The 22,588-nt window shown below is 43.8% G+C and overlaps 1 protein-coding gene across 4 annotated transcripts in view; it reads right to left on the bottom strand.

Moving 5' to 3' along the window:
• MAP3K19 (mitogen-activated protein kinase kinase kinase 19) overlaps positions 1 to 22,588 on the bottom strand; it is a 253,970-nt gene that overhangs the window by 72,932 nt on the left and 158,450 nt on the right. For 3 of the 4 annotated variants that reach the window (XM_085645765.1, XM_085645764.1, XM_085645766.1), the window contains 3 exons: positions 19,366 to 19,598; positions 15,411 to 15,451; positions 1,648 to 4,101 (listed from right to left, as the gene is read on the bottom strand). In XM_085645765.1, coding sequence (XP_085501891.1) covers positions 1,648 to 4,101; positions 15,411 to 15,451; positions 19,366 to 19,598 — 2,728 coding nt within the window. Of the gene's footprint in view, positions 1 to 1,647; positions 4,102 to 9,919; positions 9,979 to 15,410; positions 15,452 to 19,365; positions 19,599 to 22,588 lie in introns of those variants that run through there. The other variant, XM_085645767.1, reaches the window with a different exon arrangement.

Raw genomic sequence — 22,588 nt, 5'->3', positions numbered from 1 at the left:
CACCAAAATACCTAGCTGGTCCTGAATGAACAGAGACTAAGTATATAAAACACCTTATTTTGGAAAAGGTTTGCAACCAGCACTTAATTAGCTAATACATTTTTTGTTTATATTTGCATTTCTATGTCAAAATCACATTTGTAATTTCTATTGTGCATAGAAAAAAATGTGCCACTTAAGTATGCACTTATAGTGTAAATTAATGAACAACCCTAGATTTTCTACAAAATTTTAGCATGTTCGCTAAATTATACTAAAAAATACCGAATCAGTTTAAAAAATAAACAAATCAAACATAAAAAGAATGCATTGGGAGTGTGTCCTTGTATTGAGGACTCAGACCTGAGTTTTGCAAAGTAACCTCAACTAAAGTATATGCAAACAAAAGTTTTTGTTACTTAAAGGGCAGAAGGATACCTGATGCGCTAGGAGTATATTTCTACTGGTTACATTGTGCTCTGCAGAGCAGGAAATTTGTTGATCCGCCTTGGGAATCCCACCGCTAAAGTATTTTCCCACCACAAGCCACAAAAGTGAAAGGGGTTAGTCTTGGGAACTCCACCAACCACTAGGGGAAATGTCCTTGGAGCCCTCATCCGTAGGGTTGAGGGTGGGTACCACTGTACACCCCCTTCTGCCCAATGTAGTAATTTCTGCTAAGTGCTCTATGTCTCCTCCAAAATGCCTTTAACATTATTTTAGTATACTATTCCATATGAGAACCTTGTGTGGTATTTGTCAATAAATGTTAAAATCATTTTGCTCTGTTGGATAGATAGGTAAGCAATATTACATTTTTATCACAGCCATATGAGGATTTTTTCTGAAAATGAATTTTCCTTCTACAAATGATAATGGGACACTCATATCTGTCACAGATTTTAAGGATAGCCAAGAATCAATGGGGGAGATTTACTAAGATTTTGTGCCGTATTAGCGTCACAAAAGTGCTGCAAATCGGCGCAAAATCTTTTTTCCCAATTTACTTTCAAGCGCTAAACTTGTTTTGCGCTGAAAATAACAGAAAAGTAATCCAAAGCTGCGCATGACACTGCTTTGCATTACTTTGCGCCATGGGGCGTACCAAGGGTGGTGCATTGGCGTTCCCATGCAACCTCCGAAGGGTTCTCACGCTAAACCCAATTTACTAAATGAAATAGATTGTGTTTAATGTGAGAAAACTGCGCCCTTTTCAAGTAGGTGCAAGGAAGGAGGAATGCTTTCATTTCTCCTTCCTTTTCCGACTTTGCATGTGTGCTGCACTTTACAGGACACATACAAAGTGGGGAAATGGTTAAAGTGAGTCTGTGCATAATATTTTATACTGGAAGGGTTCCTTCCAGTACAAAACCTATGCTAGACTCATGGAGACAACCTTGCACCCTGTCACAAAGGTATCTACGTGGTGCCCGGCAGCTGATTTCTTGCCGGCGCGAGTGAGAGGGGAGGAAAGGAAAGTGCCTTATTTTAGTAAATAGGGCGCTCTCCTCCTCTCTCCTTTTCACGTGGCGCAGTGCAGCATTTGCGGCAGCTGCAGTGCACTACGAGAAAAAATAGTAAATGTGCCCCAAAGTGCACTCACCGTCCCGTCTATTAAAATTCTTGAAATTTTATTTATTTAGGAATAATTGATTTTAATTAAATTACCTCAATTTCTTCCACGCCAATGATGTCTTTGTTGTGACCAGTTAAGTTGCTTGCTTCTTGTTCACGGGCACAACTTTGCTTTTCAGTGACGTTATTTTCTGTATTTGCTCTGAAAGACGTAAAGTCCTTTGCGTCAATCGACAACATTTTTGCTGCTAAACATGAAAGCAATTCATCAGTCAATTCTTCGTTATTTGCATAGTTAATGATTTCACTGTAAGGCTTAGAAAAAGAATTTGCAGAATGTATTATCTGTTCACTTGGTGTGCTTTGAGTTGGTGATCGTGCAGAATCATATTTTTCAGCCATGTTTGAAAATGTTTCCCTGTGGTCATCCAGGAACGTTTCAGTGATCTTGTTATTTTTTATATGAGATGTCCGGCTTTCAGAACCACCAGCATCGATGCTGTTAACATCAAAGATTGTTTTGCACCTGTCAGTGTTGGAAGTCTCTTGGTCACTTTCCGATATGCGTGTTTTTTTGTTCTCCAGGTTCATGTGTTGGGATTTGCTGAAGTCAACGTTGTCATCATCTGGGTGAAGACTGAGTAGTCCAGATCGGTTCGTTTGATTTTGATCAAATAGTTCTCTGCCCCGTGATATGTTTTCCAAAGTAGATTCTTTAATTGTGGGTAAATCTAAATGTGGATTTGATTTAACTTCTCTAATGAGCTGTGAACTATTTGCGGCGTGCTGAATTTCATCATCAGGAAAACAAATATTGCTACGTGAAGGTGTAATTTGCCAGTTTGTTCCAGAAATGATAACATTATCCTCCTGTTCATTGTCACTCTCTGTTAAGAGAAAGCCTTTTGGTTTTGGAACTTCATTCTTAAGATTTTCTTTCGTTTGTGAAGTGTTGCTTTTGATGCTTGATCTTGCTCGTTTCTTTGTGCTCTTTAGTCTTTTGTTTACATTTGTGTCTTCAGACCTCGACCCATGGCTGGTAATGCTTTTCCTTGGTGGAGCAGAAATGCCATTCCTACAAACCCTTTCGTCTTTATTTGACAGCTCACGGGCATTGGAGTACATGGGTGTCCCAAACATTTCACAAATCTCTGGACCATTGCCCGGAGACACTATCTCCACAAACATGTCACTATATTTCAAGTTACCAAAATGGGAGGTTGCTTGTGAACCTAACACAGAAAGATGTACAGATCTAGTTGAGCTACTCACTCTTTTGCTTTCAGGGGTACGCCCATTTTCTGCAGATTTTTGAGCATTTTTTCTCAAATTATTAGGAATTGTCTGTGGTAATTTCGTTTTTGATTTGATCACTGTTTCTGCAAACCCTGGAGACAGAAAATCTAATCCTCGCATGTTGATCTGCTTAGTAACTGCTTGACGATTTCTATTCTGCTTTGTTAAACTCATTTTTGAATTGATACGTTCTTGTTGCTTGTTAGCACTTGTTTTTGTCTTTATTAATGGGGATTTGGCATTACGTTTTTTTAACTTCTTACGTTTCTCTGAGTCCTTGTCAGATAATTTGTTTAAGCTCTGCTCACTGTTTGAAGGCACACTACCATTGATGCTTTTTCTTTTTACATGTTTTTGTTTCGAAGATTTTAAAGTGCATTCACTAAGAGGATCATACTCAGATACTGTTATGAGCACTACAGGACAAGGTTCGCTCTCTTTAATTTCTTCTACATCTTTATTTGCCGTAGGTTCCGGCATGAAGCATACTCTTCTTTCTAAAGGGTTTTCATCAGCAGGGCAAACTGTTCTACCAGGATACCTTGTTTCCTCTTCAGCTGCTTCTAAAACAGCTGTATTTGTTTCAAACATTTCTTGTTTGTGTGCCAACTCTCGTTTTTCAGTTGTAGTGTCAACAATGCCTGTGGTTATGTCATACTCAACAGCATTACTGAGCTGATTCTCATGAAAATCTTCACCCTGGCGTATAGCAATTTTGGATGACACTTGTAAATCAATTTTAGTTATTTCAACCTCTACACTATTTCCTCGGTGTTGATTTGGCTTGATGTCCACTGGTTCACTTAAAATGTTGGCAGTTTCTGCAATATTTTCAGTGCTCATTAAGAGGTGGTCTTCTTCATCAACACCTTCAGTGTCCGAGTCAAAAACAATCTCATCTTCACTGTCGATCAAAGAATCTCTGTGTTTTGTGTTCTTTCTTAAACCTTTGAGGGATTTAGAGCAATATTCCACGCTTCTTGGTGAAATTGAATTTGTTGATGTCCACAAATCCTCAGTAGAACTTAGAGCAGTTTTTGCAGATAGTTTCCTACTGTTCATTTCCTCCTTTATGTCAGCAGTCATTGATAATCGAGGTAGCAGTGAATATTTATTCTGTGATTGTTTAGAAAAATGCAGTGGACTGAGAATACTTGGAATACGAACATCAATTTTTGTTGTCACCTTCACATCCTCCCAAAGAGGATATCGACTAGATCTTGGCGAGGGCAAATTTGCTGACAGAAAATTCTAAAATGTAAAAATTAAAAATCTAAATTTAGTAGGTAAAGATGAAACACAGACAAAATAAAATGTAAACTTGTACCACAAAGCCCAAGAAACAGGAGCTGTCTAAAGAGGCCCTACAAAGGTTTTTAAAAGAAATTGTTATAGTATGTCAGTTGTATAGTTACTTGCAATAAGATGTACATAATCAACATATTTTGTTAACATTTATATAATAAATATATATACACACACAAAAAAAGTTTTAATCACTGCACTATAGATAGTCCACAGCCTGTTTCTTGTAATTGCTTTGGCAAACGAAAGCTGAAGATTCATTTCCTGTCTTCTCTGCTTCACATTACCAACATTTTTCTGAGATAGACATTAAAGGAATACATTGGGACACATCATTCGTCCACAGTAAGAATGAGATCTGAAAGAGACTATTAGTTATGGATTCCTCACCTTAGAATTTCCCCCAGGCGTCAGACTGGATCTACAGAATCTTTCTTCAGCAGTACCCCTGTGCGTCGGTATGTGGTGTCGGTCGACTCCGCGTTCGTTATTGACGTCACCCCTGCGCGCTGACGTCAGTTTTCTTTTTCCGCGCCAACCAGCGCAGATCCGGAGAGAGCGGTACCTGGAGTCACTTTTTGACTTTCTTTATGCAACTTTTGTCGACTTCTATTTTTGAGTCTTTTCGACTCCTGATGCACAGGTATGTCATCCCGGCAGACCGGCTTCAAGCCATGTGGCTCCTGCCACAAGCTGATGTTGGTGAAAGACCCCCATCTTGTGTGCCTCTGGAGCACAACCATGACCCGAAGTTGTGCTCCGACTGCCGGGCCATGGCCCCGAAGTCTTTGCGCCAGCGGTCCGAAACTTCTGGAGGCCTGGCAGTCGGCTCTGCACCGCTCAAGGTCGATAGGGAGGTCGCGGGACCAGTCGCGGAGCCATCACCCCCACGCCTCGTTGAAGTCTTTGGGTAAGTCGAAGCACAAAAAGATGGTGAAGAAGCACCGTCGCTCTTTGCGTTCTCCCCATCTGTCAGCCAACACGTCGCAGGATGCAGGCCCGTGGAGCTGTTGGGTCGGCTCCAAGCTTCCCTCCCTTTCCGGGAGCCGGGGCAACCCCTGCCCTACTTCGTAGCTTTTACGAAGCCCTCCACTCTATTTGTGGGCAGCCCGAATCCGCCGGCACGCCTTTAGGCCCCGCAGACTCTGCTGGGGGTGCTAGGCCTTCGATGCCGGCAGCATCGGCTCAGGTGCCACAGGGCCCCCAGGGATCCAGGCCTGGATCCGGATTGGCACCTGTCGCCCTTGTGACACCTCCTCAGGTGCCGAATCCAGTGGCGACACCTCCTCCCCATCTGACGCCGGTTGTGTCCTCAGCTGATGTCAACCCCAGACTCCCCCTCGATGTGGACACAGAGCCGGACCGACACCGCCCGGCGCCAACTGGTACTTTTGTACGCCTGTTCTCCCCTGGTGTTCCATATCACCCTGAGTGGCTACCAGAGGAGGGTGAGGAGGACTGGGAGGGGTCTGTGGACCCTTTGGCAGACCAGATGGAAGAACCGGACTGGAGAGAGGAGTTGGGTGAGGCCAATGGTCTGGACACTTCTCCAGAACTTGGCATGCTTTCTCCACCTACCGTGGCTACGGAGGAAGGTGTATCATACGCAGTGGTGTTGCGTAGGGCGGCTAAGGCCTTAAACCTTGAGCTTCCTACGGTGGAGGTTAGGACTAATCTCCTGACCGAGGTGCTTCAACCTGCAGCGGCCTCTTCGGAGCCCCTGCTGCCATTCAGTGAGGCCCTCACAGACATCCTTCTGGGGGCTTGGTCCAAGCCCAACACAGGGTCAAAAGGGGCAACACAGTGCTCCCTCTGCAGCAACCTCCTAGTCTGACCTTTCAGAGCCACCATTCGCCAGTGGGCAGCGGGATTCGGAATAACCTCCCCCACTGGCTCAACATCACGTCGGACAGGTGGGTTTTACAGATAGTCCGAAGGGGCTACTCCTCCCTTTCAAGACTACACCTCCATCCATGCCACCTCCATTCCATCGCATGTCTGAAGATCACTTGGCCCTTCTCCAACAGGAAGTTACGCCATCGAGGGAGTTCCTGCCCCAGAAGCAAGTCATGGTTGTTATTCCCACTGCTTGGTGCCCAAGAAGGACAAGGGCCTGTGTCCCATCTTAGATCTTAGGAATGTCATCTGCTTCCTCCTGAAGGAGAAGGTCAAAATGTTGACATTGGCTCAGGTCCTGTCTGCCCTCAACCCTGGAGACTGGATGGCAGCGTTGGACTTGCAAGATGCTTATTTTTACATCCCCGTCCTACCGGCTCACAGGCGTTCCCTACGGTTCACGGTAGGCCACGAGCACTTTCAGTTTACCATGCTCCCATTTGGCCTTACAAGCCCCCCTTGGATGTTCACAAAAGTGATGGCAGAGGTCGCAGCTCATCTGCACAGATCAGGGGTTCCAGTCTTTCCCTATCTCAACAACTAACTGTTGAAGGCGGGCTCGCCTCAGGCTGTCGTCTTCTACCTCCAGACTGCGGCCAACCTCCTGCACTTGCTGGGGTTCAACATCAACGTGCCGAAGTCACACCTGATTCCCTCACAGAAGCTCTTTTTCATCAGAGCGGTTCTGGACACAGCGCAGTTTCGAGCTTATCCTCCTGAGCAGCGAGTGCGAGATATTCAGGCTATGATCCCGATCCTTCAGCCTCTAGCCCGAGTTTAGGTCAGAATGACCCTGAGGCAGCTGAGCCCCCTGGCCTCCAGCATCCTGCTGGTGGACTATGCAAGGTGGCATATACAAGCTCTGCAGTGGGACCAGAAGTTCCAGTGGGTACAGCATCAGGGGAATCTTTCTGATTGCGTCACGATCTCGGAGGGTACTGCACATCAATTGCAGTGGTGGCTAACAAACGGGGATTGGGTCAACAGCAGGTCCCTCTCCCTTCCCCAGCCAGAGTTCACAGTGGTGATAGGTGAATCACTCCTGGGTTGGGGCAGCTACATGGGAGAGGCAGAGATTAGAGGCCTCTGGACTCCAGCGGAGTCCAAGCTCCACATCAACCTTCTGGAGCTTCGGGCAATCCGTCTTGCACTGAAGGCATTCCTTCCTTCTGTCAAAGGGAGAGTAGTGCAAGTGTTCACGGACAAAACCACCGCCATGTGGTACTGCAACAAACACAGCGGGGTGGGGCAGTGGACCCTATGTCAGGAGGCACTTCGTCTCTGGAAGTGGCTGGAACATCAGGGCATGTACCTGGTGGTTCAACACCTGGCAGGTTCTCTAAACGCCAGGTCGGACGAACTCAGCCACTGGTGCATGATGGATCACAAATGGCATCTTCACTCAGAGGTGGTGCAAGGTCCTTTTCAGCAGTGAGGAGAGCCTTGGTTTGATCTATTTGCCACCGAAAAGAACGCACAATGTCAGCTATTCTTCCGGTTGGAATTTCTAAGTCGGAACTCGCAAGGCGACGCTTTTCATCGCGAGTGGAGTTGCGGACCTCTATACGCCTTTCCGCTTATACCACTTCTGCCCATAGTGCTGAAGAAAATCAAGCGCAACCGGGCCCAAGTCATTCTTGTGGCCCCGGACTGGGCATGAAAAGTCTGGTATACTAAGCTTCTGCACATGGCCATCAATCCTCCGATCAGACTGCCTACTCAGGAGGATCTTCTGTCACAGCAGCAGGGGACGGTCCTCCACTCGAACCTGTCCAGTCTCCACCTCCTTGCGTGGAGATTGAGCGGTGACAGTTGACAGCTTTCGACCTTCCTCCTGAAGTCTGTAACGTTATCTTGGCAGCCAGGCGTCCCTCCACCAAAACGGTATACGTCTGTAGATGGGAACACGTTTGTGGCATGGTGCGCAGCAAAGGCTGTGGATCCCCTTTCTGTCCCCCTTTCAGAGGTTCTTCTCTTCATTGTTTCTTTGGCCCAGCAGGGTTCTGCTCTGGGCACTCTTAAAAGCAATCTTTCGGCCATTTCGGCCTTTCTTCCGCTTCCTGACCAGCCTTCTCTTTTCAAGTCCCCTATTGTAAATCGCTTCCTTAAGGGCATTACTAATTTTTTTCCTCAAATTCCTTTCGTAATGCCCCAGTGGGACTTGAACTTGGTTCTGACCTATCTAATGTGTGCACCTTTCAAGCCGCTACATAACTGCTCTCACTGACTTCTGACACTTAAAACTGACTTTTTGGTTGCCATCAGCTCTGCATGCAGGGTGAGTGAGCTTCAGGCTCTTTCTTCCAAACCTCCTTTCCTGGCTGTTCATACAGACAAAGATGTCCTTCGCACTAGGCCTTCTTTCCTTCCCAAAGTGGTTACCTCTTTCCACATAGGACAGACCAACACTTTGCCCACCTTCTTCCCGCCCCCAAATCCTTCTAAAGAGGAAGAGAGGCTACACCGTCTGGATCAAAAACGTGTGCTTTCCTTCTATCTGGATCGCACAAAGCAATTCAGGGTGGATGGTCAGCTCTTTGTTGGCTAAGTGGGCACCAAGAAAGGTCAGGCCGTGCAAAAGCAGAGCATCTCTCGATGGGTCGTTCTTTGCATCAAAATCTGCTATTCCTTAGCAAAAAAGGAACCTTCAGTAGGGTTGCGGCCCATTCCACTAAGGCACCGGCAGCTTTTACTGCTTTGGGACGTGGAGTCCCCCTTCATGGCATCTGCCAGGCAGCTAAGTGGGCTTCTTTGCAAATGTTTACTAAAGACTACTACATGGACAGCCACATCTGGAGAGACTGCTTCTTTGGCCATTCAGTTCTCCAAGACTTTCAGATGTGAACTTAGTTTGCAGACCCCCCTCCAGGGTTGGTATTGCTGGGGTATCTATTCTAAGGTGAGGAATCCATAACCAATAGTCTCTTTCAGATGAACAAGTTACTTATCTTCGGTAACAATATATCTGTAAGAGACATATATTAGTTATGGATTCCTCACTAACCCACCCATCCTCCCTATTCTGCGAACTGACTTCTAGGGTAAGGGCTCCCATTTCAGGGCCCTAGTTTTTGTGCACCAGTGGTCAGTGTCTTTCATGGCTCTGCGCTTCTGGCGTGGAATGTCGTGTAAAGAACTGACGTCAGCCCGCAGGGGCGTCGTGTAGGTAGATACTGCAACGTCATTCCGGCGACCACGACACCAACAACGAACACAGAATCGACCGACGCCACCTACTGACGCGCAGGGGTACTGCTGAAAAAAAAATTCTACGGATCCAGTCTGACGCTTGGGGATAATTCTAAGGTGAGGAATCCATGACTAATATATGTCTCTTACAGATATATTGTTACCGAAGGTAAGTAACTTGTTCATCAGTAATAATGTTCTGCCCCATCGTGTCCCAAATCAGTTTCCCTTTCTTCTTCTTCCCTTTATGCACCACATTTTATTGCCCTCTATTTTTACTACACCATTTTTGTAAAGTTACGCACATATATTTTAGAGAAGGTCACTTATCAAATTATTTCAGTGCTCTCAGTGAATTTTACTACACCAGCGCTTCCCAAATTGTGGGTCACAAACCCGATTTTTGGTGGGTCTGGAAAGTACAAGCAATAAATAAAGTTGCCTTTAAATTCAGTATTCACATTTGCTGTTGCTTACAAACCTAAGGTCAAATGTCAGGCCAGGTCTTCTGACAAACTTCTGCTTATTTTTGTAACATATGGATTGGTGTTAACTTTTCTTTCTCTGAATGCAAATTGAGAACTCTTTTTAAAGTGAATTATGTGACAATGTTGCTAGTGTGTGTAAGGAAAGGCTGTGAGATGTTGTTTTTTTGCAACACACAACAAAATGTAAATACCTGTAAATTAACTGTATCCATTCAACAGTTAGGGAAGCAAAACAGAAGCACATATTTTGTAATTCTGAAGTGTGCTGGAAACAGAGATTTTAATAGGATCAAAACAAAGGAAGACACTGTACTTGGTGATGCACAAATAATAAATATTCACAGAAATCACATTTCCACACAATATTATTTGTTTACAAGGAGAGTAAGGTATCAACTATCGCAATTGTCACCGCAGTGGGTAGATGTTTTGGACAAAATTAACAAGGGTGTACGATTTTGGAAGGTCAATCTGCTTAACCTTCCCTACAGGACAAAGTCCATCAAGACATTTAAAATATGGAAGACTCAGCACTTAAATTGTCACAAAATGATCACAATCATATAAAAGTAAATGGTACAGTAAATTTAAAAAAATCATTATAAGCAAAACCACATAGTGCAAGGAAACGTCTGATTTAAAAATTATTTTCTTTATTCATGATCATCTTCTAAAAACTTATTTTCACTGTAGCCATAGCCAGCATGCTTTGTCTCCCCTGGGACTTCTTCAGGGCTTGTTCTTCAATCTTTATGTATATGTAGTACAGCATTGTTATTCTTGCTTGAAACACAAAAAGTATGTCACAGAGTGATTCTTTCACTTAAGCATCATCAACTTCAGAACTTATAATTACTTAATCCTGTATAGGATCTGACATTTTATGCCCCATAGTAAGTGTTTCTTGCAAGAAATGCTGCATGTAAGAAACACCCACTCATGGGTCATAAAAGGTAATTGCCATTTATTACAGTTTTGTTGACTGAGGTCTGAAGGTAGAGTGAATTTCAGAAGTTGTTCAATGAATTTGACATTATGGATTATGGACTGGAGCTTGTATACCCTAGAATGATCTTTGATATCCTATTACTTCCCTAGCCAGTTCCCTTAGAGTGTTACAGTGATCCTATCATATATATATTAAAAGAAATACCTGGTGACGTAGCCGCCTTTCCCTACCGAACTCATGAACTCTCACCCACCTATATGTTTTCTGTAATACCTGAAGCCCTGGCAAACTCTCCACTATCATTTGGCCATTGTAGGACAGTGCCTCTTTTGGACATAGTTAGCCCCCACTTTTTGCCTAGAAAATGATGTAATCTAGACTGGATGTGCACAGGGTCCCTGCCAAACAGGGCCCCTGGGCCAGAGCTCATTCCCTAAAACTGTCCTTTTTGTTTGCACAATTGGCACCACTTTTGCTCACATATAAGTCCTTAGTAAAAGGTACCCCTGGTACCAAGGGCCTTGTGGTTGAAGGGGGTCCCTAAGGGCTGCACCACAAATGGTGCCACCCTATGAAACCCCTCACCAAGCACATGCACACTGCTTCTGCTACCTGTGTGTCTTAGTGCACACACAACTGAAGCCTCGCCGTGGCACACATCCCTGTGTGCCATGCCCACTGACACTGCATGAGATATAGGTAAGATACCCCTCTAGCAGGTCTCAGCCCTAAGGCAGGGTACACTATATCTCCTGTGAGGGCATATCTGATTGAGCAGATATGCCCCTGCAATATCCTTATCTACTCCTGGATATTGTAAGTGACCAGAAAAGCCATGGTGCGTACATGGGCTGTACACTCGTCATAATAAACCTGCACTGATTTGTGTCAGATATATTAAAAATTGCACACAGAGGACCCCTTAGAGGGGGTTCCCTGGAACCTACCAACCCTTAGTGTGGGCACCGACTGGCCTAAGCCGGCCTGCTACCACCAGACAGTGTTCTGACCCCATTAGGTGAGCACCTGCACGCTCAGAGGTTGAGAACAATGCCTTTCCTGGGTGGAAGTGTTCACACATCCCCCAGGTCAGGAAGAGCCATCTAACTTTGGTGGGAGCTTCAAAGGCCTTGCCGCCTCTGTAATGTGACCTAAGCCTCTCCTTTTCGAGGGAGCAGGGCCCCTTCCTGTCCTTACCCCCTTTTTGATGGGAGGACAGGCAGGAAAATGTAGAAAGAATAGGAGGTGAGCCCCCCCTTTGCCAACTCCCCCCCCCTCAGGTGCTGGAGGCAAGGTGACGTACACTCTTTTTAGTGACCACCATCTTGAATATAGTGAGACCTATCAAATCCGGGCTAGGACTATGTCCAGCTCCCACAGGAGGTGGGCACAATAGAGGGTGTAGACACCCCAGGTAAGGGGCCATTGGCCACTATCTGTCCCTCCCTCGTAATGCCCCTAAAGCTAGGTGGCATCCCCAGATTATGAACTTCAGTTCCTGACAACCTAAGAAGAACTGGTCACCACAGAGAAGACTGCTGAGAACTACTGACTTGGCTTCAACCCTACCGGCCTGTCTGGAGCCCTCGACGATCCTGCACCAAAAGACGGCTCATCCTGCAGCCCAGGGACCTCCAAAACCTTGGAAGGACTACCTGCCTTTGACAAAGGTCAAGATCGCCCGCGAACAGCAGGCCTGTTAAAAAGTACCCATCCTCAAGCAAAGATTCTGTGATCTGAAGAACTGCAAAACCATGATCCCAGTTCCACCTCTGCACCTGTCGCCTTAGGCCCGAGTCCACGTGGCCCACCAGTCCCAGTAAAGTCCCCCAGTGCTTCAGAGCCTGACTCCATCGTGGGTTGACCCGTCCCAGACTCTTCGACATCGCCTGCAGCCTCTGCATGGAGACCCCGTCAACCCTGACCGCCTCTGGTAAGCCTTTTCCGATGACAAAATTCACCCCTGCACCCGTCGGCCATGGCCCTTGGTGAAGAAGACCAAAGGTGTCTCTACTTCTCTGTGAATGGCATTAACCTCTCCAGCTGTTGGTTGTCTTCGGCCGGCGTACTGGCCTGCAGCAATTTTCCGAACTGGCCTTTCACCATTGCTTTTCATTAGGCACCTGACCCTGTGTGGGCACTCGGAACCTGGTTGCACCTGTTCCGCTTGAGGTGTAGTGTTGGTGCTGCTTTGGACTCTTCCCAATGTTTGCTTCAATCCCCAGAGACGGATGTATGACGTTACAACGCATGCCTTTACACCGCATACCGTTACAACGCATTTTTTACACCGCATTTTTTACACCGCAAGATCTGTTACAACGCCAGCCTTTACAACGCATGCTTTTACAACGACGTACACTAGATGGAGTGCTGACATTAGAAATGTATAATTTACTATTCTAACTCCAGTCCACGTTGCAGTAGGGAAGGTGTTTGGATAGTAAAACTACACTATTTCTAATGTTAGCACGCCATCTAGTGCATTTCGTTGTAATGGCATGCGTTGTAATGGCATGCGTTGTAACAGATTTCGCGTTGTAATAGTTTAGTTGTAATGGTAGTGCGGTGTAAAAGTTGCGTTGTAAAGGTTGTTCACCCCCAGAGACTAGCTCCCCAAGCCACTGCTAATTACCTGTGAGCAACCTCTGTTTGATTGCCCCACTTCTTCATTGAGTTGTATTGGGCCCCTGACACCATATTTGCACCCTGCACCCGGCCGCCCCTGGTCTGCTGGTGGTGTACTGTTGGTGCTAAACTGAACCTTTCCCAATACTAACCTTAACTACCTAAGACTGGTCTTGTAAGTCGATGTTACCTGTCTGTATGCTGAATGTTTTCTTCTTCTTCCTTTAACATTGCAAAGTCTGAGAATTGCACCAAGAGTCCACTTTTGATATTGAAAAGTATTTCTATTGCAAAACATATTTACCTAAGATTAAGTATTGTGGTTCTACAAAATAAATATAACCGAGTATTCTTTTTATAAATTGGTCTCAGATTTATTCATTGAGTGTGTGTCTCATTTATTGCCACTGTGTGCTTACACTACCCTCTGATAAGCCTAACTGCTCGTCCACGCTACCACAAAAGAGAGCATTAGTATCCACTTTAGACTCTGTAAAGCCTCTGTGGATCCACTGGACTCTCTGCACACTATACCTTTTTTTGGCATAGTACATAGAGTCAGCTTCCTACAGCCTTCCTGCCCTTTCTGAGCACCTTGCATCTCAGTGCTTAATTTGGAAAAAATAATAATAAAAAAATAAGTGCCTGGGGTCCAACATTCTTTACAGAAGCCTGCTGTTGGCCCTATCGAAGATTGGGGTGCCATATATCAAGGCGGAATACTTTTAATTCCACCTCATGCCTCTTTAATCAGCCACCAGATGCTCACTGCCCTTGCTGTCTCAATCCTGCATGTTCTTTTTTATCCCTGCTATCTCCCTGTGTCACTGTGTTTCTGCTTTTCTACTGCTTTACCCCTTTTCTGTTTTTCTCTGTCTTGCTCTGAGTCAAAGTCTGTAGAGAAAAAATAAGTGCTGGTCCTAAAAAATGAGTGTCGGGTGGCCCCACCTGCAACCACCGTCTCATGCTTAGTGAACATGGGAGAGATGTGCTGCATCCTGCAGATCTGACCATGCCCTAACAATGCAGTTTTGCTGGTGAATGGGGAGCCCAGCCCTTCTGCTTCTTCACCTGAGTCTGTAGACCCCGGAGGAGGTCGATGGAAGTGAGGGAAGACAGCCATTGCATTGCGACAGAGCAAGGGTGTAGCCAGAAAAGTAAAGTAACCCCCACTTTGAAATGAAAGCTCTGATGGCACTAAGCAAGGGAAGCAAGAGAGTTAATGGATTGATGGAATGGGAAAAGATTGAATAATGCGGGAAAAAATGAGTTAATGTAAGAACGTAAAGGTGAAATAGTGAATATCAGCAATTGGATGGAAGGGTAAGAGGATGAATAGATAGATGTTTCGAAGGAAGAGACAGGAGAGCTCTTCTAGGGAACAGTCAGCTCACTTGCTTCCCTTGCTTTGTGCCACCAGAGCTTTCATTTCAAAGTGGAGGATGCTCTAATTTTCTGGCTACACCTTGGTGGCTGTGGTCGGACCGTCTGGGGAGTACGGCATTCCTGAGGACCGCTGTTCTCATAATAAGGCCCTATGCCATCAAACGCCTGCTCTTGCAGAAGGAAATTTAACTGCACCTCCTCTTTCTCCTGCTGCCTTATTAACCCTCTGTCCTAGGCACCCAAACACTGCCTAGCAGTTTGGGGCACTACATAAGGAGTGTTACTCCCCCCCCCCCCATCAGAAGCATATTATCTTACAGTAGTTCAGTTGACATCACAAATTTTAATTGCATTGAAGCAATCTAGAATCTTTCTTTTTGATGTAAGCAGATCTATGTTAGACATTTTCCTTGATAATGATAGTTTATCTTAAAGGGGCCCATGTGGGCAAGTGGCTGATCGCAGAGCTCGGGATTCTGATAATGGCTTTGTCTCTCTACCCCCTAAACTTCAAACATGTGCAATACAATTTAAATATGTTTTTATCGTGAATTGTAAAAAAGAGAGCAGAAGAAACGTATCCGTATGTGCAGCACCCAATGTTCAAGGTTTTTCTGCTGCGCCAACAAAGGTTATCTGTAAAGCCCTGGAGCTAGGTCTGTACTATATCAAATGTTCGGTGTCGTCACGTTTTTTAAATACTGTTTGGAAACTCTTACCTCTGTTTTCTTAATGGCCTTTAGATCCGATCTCCTTAACCCTTTGAATACAGAATAAATTGAAGTTGTATTAATTAGGGAAAAGGAAATAAACCGCGTATAAATGCAAGCAGATTTCCAGGTTAACAGTATTCCTACTTAATATAAACATTTAGGAGCCGATTATGATGTCGGGCGGACTTCCATCCGCCCAACACCGTCTCGTAAACGGTCCCGACCATCCTCTGGTTGGCAGTCCCGACCGCCTGATTAGGATGAGACCGAACAGTGTTTGGTTGCATTCCGACATTTCCTATGGGAGCATGTGTTCCGGCCGTAGTACATGCTCCCAAAGGGAAATGGGAGGTGGTGTTAATCCCTGCACCCCGTGGCAGGCACCTCAAGGTGCCTGCCATGCGGTGCAGGGATTAACAGGGGGGCACCATACGTGCCCACTCGGCCCCCAACCCGAGGCTGCACTCACAACGGAGCACTGCTAGGGGCCCCAAACACGCTTTCCATCTGAGTTTCCATGTCGGAAAGGCTGGCATGGAAACCCTGCCGGAAACCATGCATCATAATCCCAAGGGTGGAAAGACCTCCCTTTGGGATTACGGGCCGGCCTCAGACTGGCCAACGCACTCCTTGAGCCCGTCGGAAGCCAGCCGGAATGACTGGCCGGTTTCAATTCCAAATGGCTGATTCACAATCAGCTGGTCAGAATTGAAACCGACGATGGTAGTCCGAAGCTCTCCGGACCTTTGGTTGGAGGCTTTCCGAGCGCCATCATAATAAAATCATTACTGTGGAAATCTTGAATGTTCTAGATTAAACACATACCCGTATATCACTGTTGTTTTAGCTAATTCTATTTGTGCGTATTCTATGCTTTGCACAGAGCCCCCATACATAGTTATAAAAAAATATGGATTTACAAAAAAAGAACTCTTTTTCCTTAATTGAAATAGATTTTCAAAAAGAGCCGTGGGAATTCAGGTGGTGCTCCAGCATATCAAAATGGCATTGCTCCAGTCAGATACGACTCTGTGACTGCTTGGCTGGGAATACATCCAGTGCATTACATTGGCAGGTACTCTCCAGTACTGGGTACCTGCACTTCTTTCATTTGTAAGGGATAGAACCTGCACTTCTCAGCACTGCTGCAATACATTTAATGACAGAGTACCAGCACTTCTCAGTAGCAAACAGGCACTCTAGTTAGTGAGTACCTGCACTTCTACATTTCCATTTCCACGACTCAATACATCTGCACCTCAGCTTGAAAAGTAAGAAAAGGCGACACTGACTTTACTATAGGGAGGTACTACCATATATAATTACAGAGGGTAACCTGTCAGCAAAAGGTTTGTTTCCTGCATGGGGCTATCCAAAGTGACATCAAAGACGACGTCATATATCAATGCTGACAGCAGCTCAGTCATATTCTCTATCAACAGGGCATCAGCTGTCGGCTCTCACTAGAGCAAAGTGGGGGGGCACTTGGGTCCAGGGAAGGAGAGAGGTCCGGAACCTGTAGAGGGAGGGTGGCCGGACCCCTAAGGTATTTTACATGGTTACAACCGAGTCAGTAAGAGTGGCAGGAAGTCGGGTGATGATGGCATACGAGAGGGTGACAGAATCTCAATTGCATATATAGGGCCTTACATATGAACGTTTTTTGCATTCCCAACAGTGCGATTCGGTAAAATTGTCTGTTTGTGAATGCAAAATAGCCTTTCATGATGTATGAAAGGTTTTGTAGTCGCAATTTTATGTAATTATAAGTAATCGCAAAAATTACGATTCCCTTAGCACATGTATGAAGTATTTTCGAAATATAAACTGTGCATTTAGGAAAATGCAATTACCATCTACTTCAAATCGATGGTAACGATGTTCAAAATTTGAAAATGTGTAAAACTGCATTTCTCAAAGTGCCATGAGGTGCACACATGCCCCTACACATTTATTTATTTGGGGTGCTTCACGGGGGCCTTAGGTCACTGGGCACCCTTGGCTTTGCATTACCAATTAGGTGATCGCAGATTAGCAAATGCAAAACTATTCACACCTATCGGCCTTTCAGCCCATAGGAACAATTGGAGTAATATTACATAGTAGCAATTCGCTATTTGCCGAATCACTAATAGGTAATATTATGGAATCACAAAATCTTTGGAGATTCCTTACATACATAGCAGTTTGCGCTTACCAAATATCAGTTTGGTAAAAATCGCTATTTGGTCATTGCAAAATGCTTATTTGATACATGTGGCCCATACTCTTTCATGTACAGGATGGGGATAGAGAGGCTCGTAGTGGACAGGCCAGAATACACATGGCTAATTTTATGTACGCTTGAGCATCTGATCCACAGGATCAACTTTATAAATTGAGCAGGTATATGAGGGCATACATCACATAACGTTGTAGGCAGGTAGCTGGCAGTAACATGGAGTTTTCCACCACTGTGCTCCCATTGACTAATGGACAACTCGATTTGGCTCTTGCTGTCTATGAAGTCACTTTGGAAAACAACCTTTTTGGTGGCAGATAACCCTCAATGATATGTCACCTCCCTATAGTAAAATTAGTGCCCCCTTTCTTTCCTAGTTGAGCTGCAGATGAATGTAAGATATATTGATTTGGTGCGCATGAATTTCAGGAATGTATTAGAGAAAAAGAGGACACCCAATCATGAATGGTACACGAACCAGGTTAATTGGTCTGTAAACAACTAGGAGAAACACAGTGTCTTCTAGATTTTAGTGTTCAGAATGATATTTTATGGCTGTTTCTAAATTCGCCAAAGGCAGCAGGACTTGAATTTTGTCAACTGAAATTAGAAATATTTATTAAAGACGTATCAGTTAAATGACCAAGGCAGAACCGTGATTGAACTAACAATGTTTAGCTCTCGAGTTGCATCATTTGTATTGAAATGGTATTAGTAACTGATAAAAACTGGAGATATTATGTAGAATAACCTTGTGTGGAATACAGAGTGTGACCTGACTAATCAAAATGCACAGAGTACAGGCATTACTCCTGCTTGCCTGCATTCTAGGTTCAGTAGCAGTGTGGAGCAGGGATATGAAGCAGACAGAAAATGTGGATGACTGCATTTGGGGTGGGATGGTAAGAGACAGGCGATAAAAGCCTCACTGTCAACATGATATCAAGATCATCACCGATTAATTCTTCTTTGCCATCATTTATGGGTAGGTAGCCAATTAACAGTTTTTCACCCTCATTGGAAGGCAATATGGCTTCTTAAGTGCCCTCGACTTAATGCTTAGACAGTCAGATGGCTTAGAATGCAGGCATAAACTGGTGTTCCCCTGCACTGTAAGTTTAATGAAAGCATGACACAAGGTGCTGAATAGATGGGGAGAGTGAGCATGCCTGGCCGCCTATGTGGGATGAAATTGGGGGTGAAGGTTGCTAATTACCTACATGTTGCTTCGCCTGAATCACAATTAATTGCGATGTTGCCGACTGGTGATGAACCATTGGGGCGCTCTAGAACAAGACAATTCTTCAAAAGAGGCAGTATATTGGAAAATTAACCTAAAGCACACTCGTACCTTTTGCAGAACCTGCTAGATTATTATATTTTCTAGTGCACCCCAATACATGGACAGGCATTAAGAGTGACCCTCACTTCAACAAAAGTTACTTCAACATGACCATTGCAATGACGTCCAGTGAGCTTACGTGGCTCTAGAAACTGTATTCAAGAATTAGAGGTAGGACAGCGAATATGACCAGTCGAAGTCACAGAAGGTAGAGTTAACGTTAATGTCTAAATAAAGGTTTTGTTTATTTGATGGTTATCATTATCGTGCTATATATATCCCATCTTCTAAGAGAAACACTTATTGAAGGTAAAATAGAGAACATTGCAGCATGATATTTCAAAAACAAGTAACTGCGTTGCATTTTCATTGATATTGGAAATCACAAAAGCATTTACTTTGCTCAATCTGTTTATGTATGTCCTGGACAGAATCCAAAGCAATAAAAGCTTTTGAGATGTTGGGCTCGGAGCGCGACCCTTGTGGCAGGTAACCAAATCCTAAGCCCTGCGTGGGCTTCCCGTCTTCATCTTTCTCTGTGTGGATGGGTGGCAGTGAAGTGTGCCGTGTTTTCTTGAGCTCTTTCGCGAAAGGCTCCCTCGACCACAGCCCGGGCAAGGAAGTCATCGATCTAAATAAAACAAAAATGCTAGTTTAAAAAGAAGACTCTGGACAGTAGTGATGGAATAAGCATATTAGCACCAGCAACCAACTATATGACATTAGAAATCTTTATTAATCCTTCTTTATGTCCAATTTCCCAATCAAGTTATGAAGCATTTTGAAATGCGCTATTCTACCGATTTAAGAATTGCACTAGAGGTGTGACCACATGGCTTCATGGTAGCTTGTCACCATGTTTCACTCTTGGACTCTCCTATAACACCCATCTATGTAATCAAGAACTTTACTTCATTTGGATTTCAATTTAAATTGAAGAAAGACTACATCTCACAGCACGCATTAAATGAAAGTATGGTAATGGAATCCTGTTCTTCCAGTGACATTAAGACAAATTATGGATCTCTGCAATAAGCAAACAAAGGGAGGATTGAAATTTAACACTCAGCACTCCGAGCATTTACGGAAAGCACTCCGACCGAGTCGGATCCGGAGTGTTTTCTGACCGAGCCGGACCCCTACAGTCCGACTCGGTTTGGTCGGACTCCCATAGAAGTCAATGGGAGCCGGTCGTACGACGCGCACATGGGCTCCCATTGACTGAATGGGTACGTCTCGAACAAGTGCGCCCCCTACAGTGGGTACGTGTCGGTGCCATCCGCACCGTACATGCCTGTGTTGGGAAGAAACATAGGTCTCCCCCTGTGTCCGAGTCGTAGGGTTGCGGGTGTTAGGGGGTCCGACGCGGACCCCCGAAATCCGACTCCGGGAGCTTTTGCGAGACGGACACTCCGGCTCGCACAGGCTGTCCGACGCGTGCATCGTACTGGCTCGGTTGTAAATCGCATCCATTGCACGCCACGGTTAGCTTCCGACCGACACGTACGGAGCGGTTCGGACCCGAAAACGACTCGGTCGGTGAATTTCATGTAGCTCGCATCGTACTTGCTCGCTCGTACAGCTGTACGAGTCGGCCGGAAAACACGCATACGGCTCGTAGTTTTTCCGGCCGGATCGCGTTCGGTGCCCTTCCGACCCGTATCGGAATTGGCCCCTCAGCAGAGAAGATGTACATCATGAAAGAAATCGACAGGCACAAAAGATATTCCTATAAACATTACACCCTAGCAATCGAAGGACATAAAAGCAAAGCTGGTTCATAAGATGTTATTTCGAGAACCAGGACTGAATGGAAATTGACATCAAAAAGCTATTCTACATGTAGGGGCAGATGTACTATTTACTCCTCACAGCATACTAGTCGCAATTTGTGAGCAGTAATTTTCAGATCTGACCTATGTACAATTAAATTGATTCAGAAAACTCTGATTCATTGTGGGTCACTATGCAAGCTACCTCATTAATATGGTTGTATGACAAGACATCATCTACTAAAATATTGTGACACCAGAATATAGTGTCAAAAATATTTCCAAGAAAATTATCGAGTTGACATACTTTGTATGTAAACTATCACAATATTGAGATATAATATTGTGCAACAGAATAGCCATGAAAAAATAAGTATATTGAAATATGCATACATATTTCGTGGTGCATTATATATAATGTATTAAAAATATTAAATTACAAAATATAATCAAAAATACATATTTCTATTATTCGAAATTAAAAATATAGTGATGCTTTATACATTAAAATATGTATAAAACCTTTTAAAAATGACATTAAAATAATTACAATAACAGTTACAATAAAGACTCATCTGCCCAGTATTCTGTAGTGTGTGTCATTGCATGTTGTAATCTTACATCGTTTTGGAGACCTACATGGGGTACTTCATACCCTCACCATGCACTGATAGTGTGAGGAACAAGAAAGTACAGGAAGCATGATTATTTTTGGTGTATTTCTAAAAATGAATATAAAATATACATCTACATATTTCGGTTTTATAAATTATACAAATATTTAAACAACTTTAAATAATTTACATTAAAATCATTAACAGTTTAAACCTCAAAATTAGCAAACATATAAAAGAAACGTATATGAAATGTAATTAAAAAATAAAACAAATAAAAGAAGCATACAATTAAATTGCTTTTTCCAAATTATTCATTTTTATAAATAATTTGAAAATAAAAAAAAATTAAAACAATTTCCAAAGTAAACAATAGTAGAGAAAGTTTTGGACTTTGAAGGAATTGGACTTACTATTCTAACCCCAATGTAAGGAAACTTATTAGACTTTGGAGAGGTTAAATTTACTATTCCCATCCCAATATAAACAACGGTAGAGAAAGTGTTGGGACTTTGGAGGGGTTAGATTTACTATTCCTACTCTAACATAAGAAAAAGCAGGGAAAGTATTATATGTTGGAGGGATTAAATTAACTATTTCCATTCTAGTATGAGAACAGGAGGGAAAGAATTGGACTTTGGAGGTATTAGATTTATTATTCCCACTCCAGCATAAACAAAACAAGCATTTGCAATGCAATAGGTCTCGCATTAAGAAAGTTTGAGCTATTGGTATTGTAAATGCCAAATTTTTTATTTATGTGTTGGTTTTGAAAATAGCTAAATTAATAGCTTTGTCATTTACAATTCCAATAGTTTTAACTTTCGCAAATGTTACACCTAATGCATTTGTAAGGCAATATGTGTTTTATTTACGTGACTTGGATGTATTGATATTACAAATAACAATGGCTTTTAATTTTTTTAAATAATTAATACTTAAATAAAAGTTATTGTAATTTATAATGGCAATAGCTTAAACTTTTGTGAAGATTATGTTTAGTGTATTTTATTGTGACGAAAATCCAAGTACAGAAGTGAAATATTAACATCTTTTTGTGACATTTGTAATTAAGCTTGAAACATTGAGAGAACATATTTGAACCAGTTGATGTTGAATGGTTGCACAGATTGATGCTGTGGTGGCGCTGAGTGATGTTGTGGTGGCGACGAGTGATGCTGTGGCAGCGACGAGTGATGCTGTGGCGTTCAGTGATGCTGTGGTAGCGCATAGTG

This window comes from Triturus cristatus, chromosome 3_1, assembly GCF_964204655.1.
Source record: "Triturus cristatus chromosome 3_1, aTriCri1.1, whole genome shotgun sequence".
Classification (NCBI taxonomy): Eukaryota; Metazoa; Chordata; class Amphibia; order Caudata; family Salamandridae; genus Triturus; species Triturus cristatus.
Note: the sequence above shows the minus strand (reverse complement) of the source record. Positions and strands in the feature narration are given on the sequence as shown.